The sequence below is a fragment of the Piliocolobus tephrosceles genome, chromosome 8 (assembly GCF_002776525.5).
Source record: "Piliocolobus tephrosceles isolate RC106 chromosome 8, ASM277652v3, whole genome shotgun sequence".
Lineage (NCBI taxonomy): Eukaryota > Metazoa > Chordata > Mammalia > Primates > Cercopithecidae > Piliocolobus > Piliocolobus tephrosceles.
In genome coordinates this window covers 140,043,526-140,056,123 of record NC_045441.1, presented here as the reverse complement: position 1 = coordinate 140,056,123, position 12,598 = coordinate 140,043,526, and the positions used below count along the sequence as shown (strand labels likewise).

General features: G+C 42.3%; 1 protein-coding gene across 6 annotated transcripts in view; it reads left to right on the top strand.

The window, feature by feature from the left end:
- Positions 1–12,598, top strand: part of PRKAG2 (protein kinase AMP-activated non-catalytic subunit gamma 2) — a 321,791-nt gene that overhangs the window by 226,047 nt on the left and 83,146 nt on the right. For 2 of the 6 annotated variants that reach the window (XM_031936097.1, XM_031936096.1), the window contains exon 1: positions 600–683. The exons of the other annotated variants lie outside the window; for them this stretch is intronic. In XM_031936097.1, the coding sequence (XP_031791957.1) occupies positions 615–683 (69 nt within the window). In that variant the 5' untranslated portion in view covers positions 600–614. Of the gene's footprint in view, positions 1–599; positions 684–12,598 lie in introns of those variants that run through there. 6 annotated transcript variants of the gene reach the window in all.

The window sequence follows — 12,598 nt, the reverse complement described above, 5'->3', positions numbered from 1 at the left end:
ACCATTGCACCCAGCCCTCTATTACATTTCATTTTAAAGTAAACTATTATTTTACAGTACTTGACTCAAATTGAGTTCATGACCCATGAGTGGGTCACAGTTTACAGTTTTAAAAACACTGGTTGAGATTTTCATTCCCTAAAGCCTGGTTTCTCATTCCAATGATAGCAAATGTCTTTTTGTTGCAGTTACTAGGGTTGCTTGTTAAATTGATGTCTCTTCCCTTTTACCCTTCGAGAAGACACCGGCCCCTCCTAGCAATGTCTCCGCACTTTTCCCGGGTGCCCCCAGCCCTTCGTGCTGACTCTGCTCATTCTCACACACCAGTTTTCCCAAAGCAGGGGGCATGAGGACCACGGTGGGATGCAAGATGCTTTCAGGCAGTATAAGGATAAATGTTTTCATAGCGACGTTTTTGTATATCATGGAAAAATATATCTAGAACCTCAAAACCTATGATTTCATGGAATTGTTGCCTAAGGGAAGACTTGGGGGTTTTTTAAAGTCAATTTAAATAACTGTGTAGGTTGTATGGGGATATGATAGAATGACAACTGCCCAAAGTTTGGGAGGCATAGCTGATGAATCAAAAACCTCTGTCATTCTTCCTCAGCATGATCCACACCACCCACCCCTCCTCTCCGCCAAATGATGCTGGAAGCTACTCTGGTTACACACCAAAGGTACTTTTTTTGGACAGCCAAGTAATATCTGAAGTTTAACAGATTTATTGCAGCATTCCTCCTTTATTCTTACCTCACACAGGCCCATTCCATCCCTGTTCCCTGACATTCCCAATCTCTTTCGTATTTACTTTCTAATCCACAAAGTTGAAGCTGTTCTTATCTCTGCAGTACCTCTCACCTGCTCACTTAATTTTTACATTCATTGTAAAGACGTCTTCAATATCCCCGCTGACTCCAGGCTCTCCCGCAGCCAACCCTCTCTACTGTATGCAGATATTACAATTTTTGTATATTGCCAAAAACGATTTGAGAATATCTACATTCACTTCTTACATGCAATCCTATGAAATCCAGTTCCATTCCTTTCACTCCCAGTGGTCTCCTGCAATCTTTCTTTCACTTCTCTACAAGAATGCTCCACTCTCAGATAAAGGCCATCGGCACATCCCCAGCGTCAGGCTCTTCCTCTGCCACAGCCGCCACCCGAATGCCCACCTCTCCTTGCTCCCTTCAAAATCTGCCTCTGCACATCTCTATAGGAAGCCTTCCTCTCAAGATTTCCTCAGCATTGGTGCCCACTATGCAGTTGCCATAGTTTTTTATTATTTATATTACTTTGTAATTTTTTACAGTGTGATATCTGCAGCAATCTGGTTTCCCCAGTTATAACTGTCACCTAATTAGAATATAATCTTCTGAGGGCAGAGCCTGTATCTCATTGGATACTCAAATGTTACCTAGGATGTTTCTGGCTGCAAAGCAGCAGAGAACTCCAACTCAAACTGGCTTGAAGGATAAATGTTACCTAGGATGTTTCTGGCTGCATCATCTATACAGGTACAGAAGCAGGCTAGGCCCCAGGCAAGGTGAGACACAGCCCTGCTCAATGCTGTTACCTAGGACCCACATTCTTCTCTCTGTCTGCAATGGCTTCATCGGAAGACTGTTTCTCAGTAGCAGTCAGGGCTGCATGCTTGCTTGTGGCAAGAACAGGGAATGGAGGGGGCTGTGCACACATGCGTGTGGGACCTGGCTGTCTCTAACCCTGAGTCCTCCCTGGTAGCCCAGGGTAGCTCAAGAGAGCTTGTCACTATCATGAAAGCGTATATGCCGCAACAGCATTTGGGTTATTCTAGGAAGGAAGGTAGAGGAAGAGGAATGGATGCCAAGTAGGCAGCCATGAGTACCCACTCCAACTGGCTCCAGTGTGCACCCGTCAAATGGTAGATACCACTACTGAGGTTACACAAGCGAGCCGAAAGCGGCAAATATCCATCTATCCATGTGTAATATGACATAGGTAATCGGTAATATTACATATATGTGTAACCTACAGTACATATTTTATATGTATGAGCCGAGGAATAACTGAAATGATACATTTAGATAAGAATCAGAGTTATATGTAATACACTAAACACATAGCTAAAATTATACAGTATCGGGGAACTGCAAAATAATTTAAGAGGCACTCGATGATGTGATTACTTATGCAGAAAAATCCTAAGAAATCTACAAAACAACCACTAGAACTTGCAAGTGAATTTAGCAAGATCACAGGATACAAGGTTAATGTATAAAAATCAACTGTATCTTTTTATGCTAACAGCAAACAATTGGGAAATGAAATTTTATAAGCAATTTCATTTATGGGAACATCAAAAAATAAATAGGAATAAATTTAACAAAAGATATCTAAGACCTCTGTGGTGAAAACTACAAAAGATTGCTGAGAGAAATCAAAGGGCTAAACAAATGGAAAGATATTCCATGGTCATGGATTGGAACACTCAATACTGTTGTCATTTCTTGCCAAATTGATCTGTAGATCAAATGCAGCCCCAGCCAAGATTTCAGTAGATTTTGTTTTAAATTCTGTAATGTATATAGAAGCATAAGGAACTTAAAGGACTCACAGCCATTTCTTAAATGAAGAACAAAGTTGGAGAATGTCCACTCCCTGATTTTAAGGCCTATTATAGAGCTACAGTAATCAAAACAGTGCGGTCATGATGAAAGTATAGATATAAATCAATGAATAAAATAGAGAATCCAGAAATAGATCCCCATATACGGTCAATTGATTTTAAACAAAGGTACCAAGGGAATCCAATGAGGCAGTAAAATCTTTTCAACAAGCAATGTGGAACAATTGGATTTCAGTGTGGAAAATATGAACCTCAATCCTTGCCACATATCATAACTTAAAAATTAAATCAAAATGGATCCTAGGCCTAATGTAAAAGGAAAATGTAAAACTTCTAGAAGGAAACATTTGAGGCAATTTTCACAACCTTGAAAGGAGAGGAGGCGAAGATTTGTTAGATAGGACACGAAAAGCATGAGTCATAAAATAATAAATGGGATCTTTTCAAAATTAAAAACTTTTGCTCTTTGAAAGACATGATTAGGAATATGAAAAGGCAAGCCACAGAAGGGGAGAAAATATTCACTGTTCACAGTACATGTATCTGACAAAGGACTTACATCCTAAATGCATTTTTTAAAACCCATTGTATTATCCAGTTGTGTAACAGATTACCACAAACTTAGTGGCTGAAATCATGCATTGATTATCTCATAGTTTCTGTGGGTCAGAAGTTCAGGCACAGCTTAGTTGAGTCCTCCGCTTCAGGCTCTTTTGTGAAGCTTGCAGTCAAGATGTTGGGCAGGACCAGGGTCTCAGCTGAAGGCTCAGCTGGTGAAGGATCCATTTCCAAGCTCATGTAGTTAATGGCAGGGTTCAGTTCCTTGCAAGCTGTTGGACTGAGGCCTTAGTTCATCGACATGGACCTCTCCTGCATGGCAGCTTGCTTCACCAAAGCCCGCAAGAGAGTGATCTGCTAGAAAGACAAGCCACAGTCTTATGTATATAGACAGAAACTTAATAATGGAAGTGGTGTCCCATCACCTGTGCTGAATTCTGTTGGCTAGAAGTAAGTCACTAGGTCCTGCTCACACTCAAGAAGAGGGATACACAAGTACATGAATGCCACGAGGTGGGGATCATTCATTGGGGGCCATCTCAGAGTCTGCTTGCCATATTCATACAACTCAATAAGAACAAAACCTCTAATAAATAAATAAAAACACAAAAGATGTGTACAGTCACTTCACAAAAGAAAACACATGAATTACCAATAAACACAAAAATATATCATTGTCCTCAAGGAAATGCAAATTAAACCCATAGCAAGAAACCTATACACCCACTAGAATGACTAAAATGACAAAAAATGTTAAAAGACCATACCAAGCGTCGATGAAGACATGGAGCAACTGGAACTCTTGACCACTGTGGGAAGAAATGTAAAATGGTACAGCTAGTCTGCGAAATGGGCGGTTTGTCATGTTAAACACACACCTACCAAATGACTTAGCCATTCTACTCCTTGGTATTTGCCCAAGAGAAATGAAAGCATGTTCCTACAAAGATTTGACCACGAATGTTCAGAGCTTTATTCCCAATGGTCAAAAAGTGAAAATATCCCACATGTCCATCAACAGGTGAATGAATAGACAAAATGGGGTCTATCTATAGAATGGGATGCTACTTAGCAATAGAAATGAACAAACTACTGGTATACTGAGCAACATGAATCTCAAAATCATTATGCTAGGTGAAGTAATCCCAGAACAAAAGCACATATACTGTATGATTCCATATACACAAAATTCTAGGAAATAGTTATAGTGACATAGTGATAAAAAGTAGATCAGTGGTTGCCTGGAAGAAGGGATGAAGCACAAAGGAGCATAAGCAAACTTTTGGAGTGATAAAAAATGTTTTTTCTCTACATTTTATTTTTTTAATTTTCTCTTTAATATTTACTTTTTAAATTTTATTTTTCCATAAGTTATTGGGATACAGGTGGTATTTGGTTATGTGAGTAAGTTCTTTAGTGGAGATTTGTGAGATCCTGGTGCACCCATCACCTGAGCAGTATACTCTGCACCATATTTGTAGTCTTTCATCCCTCGGCCCTCTTCCACTCTTCCCTCCAAGTCTCCACAGTCTATTGTATCATTCTTGTGCCTTTGCGTCTTCATAGCTTAGCTTCCCACATATCAGTGAGAACATACAATGTTTGGTTTTCCATTCTTGAGTTACTTAACTTAGAATAATAATCTCCAGTCTCATATAGATCATTGCAAATGCTGTTAATTTATTGCTTTTTATGACTGAATAGTATTCCATCGTATACGTATACTGGTGATTTCATCCTAGCTCATCAAATTGTACACTTGGAATAGAAATCATTTATTATAGGTAAATTGCAGCACAACGAAAAGGGACACTACAAGTCATTCTTTAAAGGATTTACATTATGAGGTATGAAGATCCTGCTTCTCCATTTCCTTGGCTCTGTGTCCGCAGTTCACTCTAATCCACCATAAGTAGCTACATAACACTGGATAGTAAATGAAGACCACAGAAGTCTCCAGAATGTGGAAGATGTGGTGGAGGCATCAGGAGGTCCCTTTAATTTCAGCTGGAATATTGTACTTCCTTTTGATCACGTTATGTAGAGCAGAACCGAAGTGGAAGTATTCTGTCTCAATCATGTTTGTAATTTTTCACCAATTTAGGAATAGAGCTTCCACCCAATATGGGATTTAAAGGGACTGAAAAACAGTTAACAATAATCTGTTCTGGAAAGGGTTAATGAATAATAGGTCAGTTGCAGGGGAGGGAGCAGAGAATAGAGAAGAGAGACTGCCTTGTGACACTATATCTTTCTGTGCCTTACATTCTAATATAAACACAACATGTTTCAAAGTTTGTGACTTAGCTGCATTAAGAATTGAAAGGTTAGGTGAACTTGGTGAGCAATACTTATTTTTTTATTTGCGAAGTATTATAAGACTAGGAGTTATCAACCTCTAAGAGAATATAAGTATTCACCTCCCAGTAAGTCATGTTAAACACAAAGCTAACAATAAAATATTTTGATTGGCAAAAAAAAATGGATTTATTTGTGAAAGGCAAGAGATGTATACATTTCAGACTGTAACGAATGAATTTGAAGGGTAGCAAGCCAATGATGCTGATTCTCCATGTTTGTCGAGCTCCTTCTTTATATCTTCTATGCCAGTTTCTGGGCATGCCAGGACATGTTCGTTCAACAGTTATTTTATGAACCAACTACCCTGGTTCCTGGCACATAGCCCATATTAAGTAAGTATCTGCTGAATGAATGACTGTCTTCAAAAGCTTACCATTGTCTCCTATTTTGGAAATTCGAAGATAATTTAACATAGAGAATCCAGACAAAGGACTTTTTACGTTAATCAATTTTCTTCACCTTTTGTTTAATAACACTTCCTTTGAAACATGTTTTCAGCTGACTTGAGCTGTACAAAGTGGTTGCCACTCTCTGAAAAGATACTGTGGAATAAATTATCTTTAAAGAAAATCATAAATAAATGTTAGGGAGGAACTAATTTTTATAGCATCTGAAATTGTTATTTAGAAAGGTATCAAAATGAACAAAACCTTTTCTCCAAATATATTGATTAAAAACAATCAGCAGAATTAATACACTTCTTTCTCAGGAGTGGGGTGGTCTCACTTTGTTGCCCAGACTGGAGGGCAGTGGCGTGATCACGACTCACTGCAGCCTTGAACTCCTGGACTCAAGCAGTCCTCCCACCTCAGTCTCCTATGTAGCTAGCTGGGACTACAGGCATGAGCCACTATGCCCAGCTACATTTTGTTTTGTTTTGTTTTTTGTTTGTTTTTTGGAGATGGAGTCTTGCTTTGTCGCTCCAGTTCAGTGGCGATCTCGGCTCACTGCAAGCTCCGCCTCCTGGGTTGATGCCATTCTCCTGCCTCAGCCTCCTGAGTAGCTGGGACTATAGGCACCTGCCACCACGCCTGGCTAATTGTGTGTGTGTGTGTGTGTGTATGTGTGTGTATGTGTATTTTTAATAGAGATGGTGTTTCACCATGTTAGCCAGGATGGTCTTGATCTCCTAACCTTGTGATCCGCCCGCCTTGGCCACCCGAAGTGCTGGGATTACAGACGTGAGCCACCGCGCCCGGCCCCCCCCTTTTTTTTTTTTAAGATGGGGTCTCCCTATGTTGCCCAGGCTGGTCTCAAACTCCTGGGCTCAAGTGATCCTCCCACCTCAACCTCCCAATGTGTTAGGATTACAGACATGAGCTACTGCATCTGGCCAAGAATTAATGCTTATAGTGTTGAATATATATTTGAGATTTTTTTCAAATTTCTACACTACTTTTAAAAATCAATTGTCTTCCCTTAACAGAAACTAAAGTTGGCCAGGTGACGTCACTCATGCCTATAATCCCATTGCTTTGGGAGCCTGAGGCAAGAGGATTGCTTGAGTCCTGGAGTTTGAGAGCAGCTTGGGCAACACTAGCCGGGTATGTTGGCACGTACCTGCACTCCCAGTTACTTGGGAGGCTGAGATGGGAAAATCACTTGAACCCAGGAGTTCAAGATTCCAGTGAGCTATGATTGCCCCACTGCACTCCAGCCTAGATGACAGAGCAAGATCCAGTCTCTTAAAAAAGAAGGAAAGGGCCAGGTCTGGTGGGTCACACCTGTAATCCCAGAACTTTGGGAGGCTGAGGTGGGTGGATCACTTGAGGTCAGGAGTTTGAGACCAGCCTGGCCAACATGGTGAAACCTCGTCTCTACTAAAATACAAAAAATTAGCTGGGTGTGGTGGTGCGTGCCTGTAGTCCCAGCTACTTGGGAGGCTGAGGCAGGGGGATCGCTTGAACCAGGGAGGTGGAGATTGTAGTAAGCCAAGATCGTGCCACTGCACTCCAGCCTGACAACAGAGGGAGACTCCATCTAAAAAAAAAAAAAAGAGGGAGAAAAGAAAGAAGGAAACAAGGAAATTGAAATTGTAGGGTGGTGGCAAGAGCTGGCAAATCTCTTAGCCAGTATCCATGCCAGGATCTCATACCGCCAGCGAACTTTGGTCCTCAGATAGAATCTATTACAATAAAAACTGTCCTGCCATCATTTCTTAGCACAGTCACTTTTTGTCCTTCAAAATGTTAATTCCAACACTAAACGGAAAGTGACTATAATGATTTCCAAACAGGAATGAGGTCCAAGGGAAACATGAGTAAATTCAGTGAAGTAACTTCTAAACCCATTTATGCTACTAAACTCAACTGTTTCCCTACCAAGTTTTAATGGATGTCTGAATGAACAATTCATTTCACTCAAATATTTTTTGAGTGCCTACTATGTGTCACACACAGGCAATACAAAGATGATGAGTCATTCTTTCTCTTCAGAGAGCAATGTGGGACTTAAGAGGAAACAGAAAAGTAAATCCCAAGCCAGTGTGTTAAATGCCATATGGAAGCATGTGGGTTCAGAGAAGTAATTAACCAGGCAAGTTGTGAGAAAAGGTCGTGAATCAGGGAAGGAAGGAAGCGGAGGGAGGGAGGAAAAGAAGAGTGAAAGAAAAGAATCAGGAAAGGCTTTCAGGGAAAGATTGAGCTGAATCTTTAAAAATAGTAAGAGCTAGCCAAGGAATGGAGGAAGTAACAGGGGGAGGCCAGAATGCTCAGAAACCCTTACAGCAGTGAGTGTATGGTCTATTCCAGGACAATGCCTTAAGGTTCAGGTGTGGGGTACACAGAGGGACATGGCAAGAGAAGGTGAATAAATAATCAGGCCCTTCCCCCCAGCTCAGGAGTTTGCCAAGAAAATCCTAAAGATTGCTGAGAGCCGTTGAATGGTTCTAAGTGAGAGAATAATAAGTCTGTTTTGTTTTTGCTTTTTTTTTTTTTTTTGCGACAGAGTCTCACTCTATCACCCAGGCAAGAGTGCAGTGGCATGATCTCAGTTTATTGCAACCTCTGCCTCCCCAGGTTCGAACAATTCTTGTGTCTCAGCCTCCCGAGTAGCTGGAATTATAGGTGCATGCCCCACACCCGGCTATTTTTTTTTTTTTTTTGTAGTGACAGAGACATGGTTTCACCATGTTGCCCAGGCTGGTCTTGAACTCCTGATCTCAGGTGATCCGCCCACCTTGGCCTCCCAAAGTGCTGGGATTATACGTGTGAGCCACCATGCCTGGCCAAGACTGCATTTTTAAAAGATCACTCTATCAGTCAGGGTTCTTCAGATAGACAGAGCCAACAGGTGATAGATGATAGGTATGTAGGTAGCTAGATAGATAATAGATGATTGATAGATAGATTGATTGATAGATAGGTGAGAGGGGATTTACTGGGGGAATTGCCTCATGCAGTTATGGAGGCTGAGAAGTCCCACGGCAGGCCATCTCCAAGCTGGAGTCCCTGGGATGCAGGTAATGGTAGCATGGCTCAGTCCAAGTCTGAAAGCCTCAGAACCAGAGAAGCCAGTGGTGTAATTCTTAGTCCAAGGCCAAAGGCCTGAGAACCAGGAGGCTGCTGCTGTTAAGTCCCAGTGTCAAGACAGGAGAGCCTGGAGTTCTGATGCCCAAGAGCAGGAAGAGGAAAGTGCCCCAGCTCCAGGAGAAAGAGCAAGGAAATCCTCTGTCACCTTTATTGTTCTCTCCAGGCCCCCAGCTAATTAGATGGTGCCCGCCCACATTGAGGGTAGATCTTCCCCACTCAGTCCACTGATCCACATGCCAGTCTCTGGAAACTCCTGCACGGACACACCCAGAAATAATGCTTTACCGGTTCTCTAGGGGTTCCTTAATCCAGTAAAGATGACTGGATTCAAATTTAACTATCATAGGCACTCTGGCTACACAGAAGCAAATAGACTGGAAAGGGGGCAAGACTGGAGGAGTTAAAGCTGCCCCGCTGGCCACGCCTGAGAAAATGGAAGCCTGAACCAGGGTAGGTGTAGTGGGGATAGAGACAAGTGGATTGCCTTAAAAGAAACCAAGACGACAAGACAAGAGGACTGGGGCACAGTTTTAGATGAACTGCATCTGCGTTGGTGTAGAAAACTCCAGTGGAGATGGAGCAGGAGGCAGTGTGGAGCTCAGGAGAGCGCTGGGCTGGGACTGAGACCTGGACGTGTCAGGCACAGTGGTGGGTTGGAGATGCTTGGAGAATGCCCAGTGGGAATGGGAGCAGAGTGCATGTGCAGCTTCTGTCCAGCATCCAGGGGGTTTCACGTCCTTCCTTCCCCTTTGGAGGACGCCCTTGCAGAGCAGAGTGGAGCTCAAGGAAGACAGCAGGATGCACAGAAACTGAGAGTTTTGTACGCTAAATTATTCAGGAGCTCCTTACCCAATATTTGAGGTTGATTTATTTCTTGCAGGAGCTATTTAAGACTTCTTTTTAAGAGGCAGAGCAAACTCATATCCGACCTCTGTGCATAAAGGAGTGCTTTTTTGGCAGTCGTTTTATGATTAAGTTTTCAGGCTGAAGTTTTCCCTTCTGATAGTCATTCAAAATACAGTGTTTTGCTGCACCTGGGCACAATTATGTGAGACACACCTTAATAATTTAGATTTTTTTTCTTTTCTTTTCTTTTCTTTTTTTTTTTTTTTTTTTTTTCTTTTTTTTGAGACAGAGTCTCACTCTGTCGCCAGGCTGGAGTGCAGTGGCGCGATCTCGGCTCACTGCAAGCTCCGCCTCCCGGGTTCAAGTGATTCTCCTGCCTCAGGCCCCTGAGTAGCTGGGACTACAGGTGCGTGCAACCATGCCCCGCTAAATTCTGTATTTTTAGTAGAGACAGGGTTTCACCATGTTAGCCAGGATGGTCTCGATCTCCTGACCTTGTGATCTGCCCGTCTCGGCCTCCCAAAGTGCTGGGGTTACAGGCATGAGCCACCGTGCCCGGCCAATAATTTAGCATTTTTTACCAACCAAGAAGTCACACTTGTAGTGGCTCCTGTTTCTCAGACATTCTCTCAATAAAGTCCAACTTGGGTCCCTCTGTTCCCTCCCACCACACTCAAGTCCAGTAACCTCAGACTGGCTGATGTTATCCAAACAGAAATGTTCCCTGTGGTGGAACTGTGCCAGGCTGTTAGAGGAACCCGGTGCCTCCCTGCCATGGTAGGCCCATTTTGTTCTCCCTGGAGAGATCGGTCTGGACTATCAGGAGGGTTTGGGTGGTGGATTTGGTCTGTTTTTGCTACATCAAACATCCCTGATGCTGATGGCTTGAGACATGAGTTGGTGTCACAAGTGCAAGCCCCTTCTCTTTGCTTGCATGACATTGCCCACGCCCTTCCCCTCCCTTTGCCTCTTCTCCCGGCTTTCCCTGCCTGCCTGAAATAGCTAAAATTAAGTCTGGCATAAGTCTGTTAAGACTTTAAGAAAACATTGCCATAAAAGGGCAACTGACGACCACCAGCTTCAAGTTCTGTGTGCTGACAAATCCATCTATCTTTTGACTCTGCACGTTAATGTACATACTTAAAAAGTAAAAGCCCTCAAATTCCTGAAATTGACTTAGTGTGTTATAAAAAAAAAAACTCATGACTTTTTCTGTTGTTCTATGACTAGCCTCCTTTCTAAGGAAGAAAACATGAGATGTCTGACTAAGTGAAAAACCTGTGGAAATAAATTCAATCCCACTAGCACATTATATACAAACGTTTTTATTTTAGGCTACTCCTGTACACCCATTATCAAGTGGAATTGCATAAAACATTAATTGTTTCCATTTCTTCTCTCTACCAACCTCGTAGTGATGGTTTATAGGTCTTTTCAGTCTGTGAACCACTTTTGCAGTCCTCCTGACATACTGCCACTTGCTGCCCATTTCTGCCTCCCAAAAAACAACCCATCACGATTACAGGTGAAATTGATGGTGCTTATCATAAACACCGATAAGGATTTTTTAAAATTATACTAAAATTATTGCAAGAAACAAAAGCATAGACTTAAAAATAGAACAAGAGATACTTCCTGTGTGCCACCAAACTTTTTAAAAATTAAACTTTTTATTCTGAGATAACTGTATATTCACATAGAGTTGTAAGAAATAATGCAGAGAGGTCCTGTGTACCCTTTACCTAGTTCCCTGCAGTGGTAACATCTGGCAAAACTAAACAGTACAGGAGAAACTGGAACCCTCATACATTGCTGGTAAAAATGTAAAATGGTGCAGCCACCTTGGAAAACAGTTCATCAGTTCCTCAAAATATTAAACGTAGAGAGACTGGGTGTGGTGGCTCACGCCTGTAATCCCAGCACTTTAGGAGGCTGAGGTGGGTGGATTACTCGAGGTCAAGAGTTTGAGACCCGCCTGGCCAACATGGTGAAACCCCATCTCTACTAAAAATACGAAAATTAGCTAAGCATGGTTGTGCGCACCTGTAGTTCCACCTACTCGGGAGGCTGAGGCAGGAGAATCACTTGAACCCAGGAGACAGAGGTTGCAGTGAGCCGAGATCGCGCCACTGCATTCCAGTCTGGGCGACAGAGTGAGACTCCATTTCAAAAATAAATCTATATATATATATATATTAAACATAGGGTTACCCTATGGCCCAGCAATTCCACTCCTGTGTATGTGAAATGAAACACGTGTCCACACAAACACTTGCACAGGAATGTCCATAGGAGCATTTTCACCATAGCCAAAAAGTGGAAATCACCTGAGTGCCCATCAGTGACAAAAGGATAAACAACGTGTGTGTCCACACAACAGAGTATCTTTCAGCAGTAAACAGAAAGGAAGTGCTGATCCGTGTTACCATGTGAACGGGCCCTGACAGTAAGCAGAAGCTGGTCACAAAAGACCACCTATTGTATGATCCCATTGATGAGAAATGCCCAGCATTGGCAAATCCAGAGAGACAGGAAATGGTTGCCTAGGGATGGGTGTCGGGGTTGAGCAGGTAATGGGAAGTGACTGCTAATGGGTACAAGCTGTCTCTTTGGGATGATGAACATGTAAACTTAGATAGTTGCACAATTCTGAAAATTCTGAAAATCATTGGACTGTACACTTTAAATG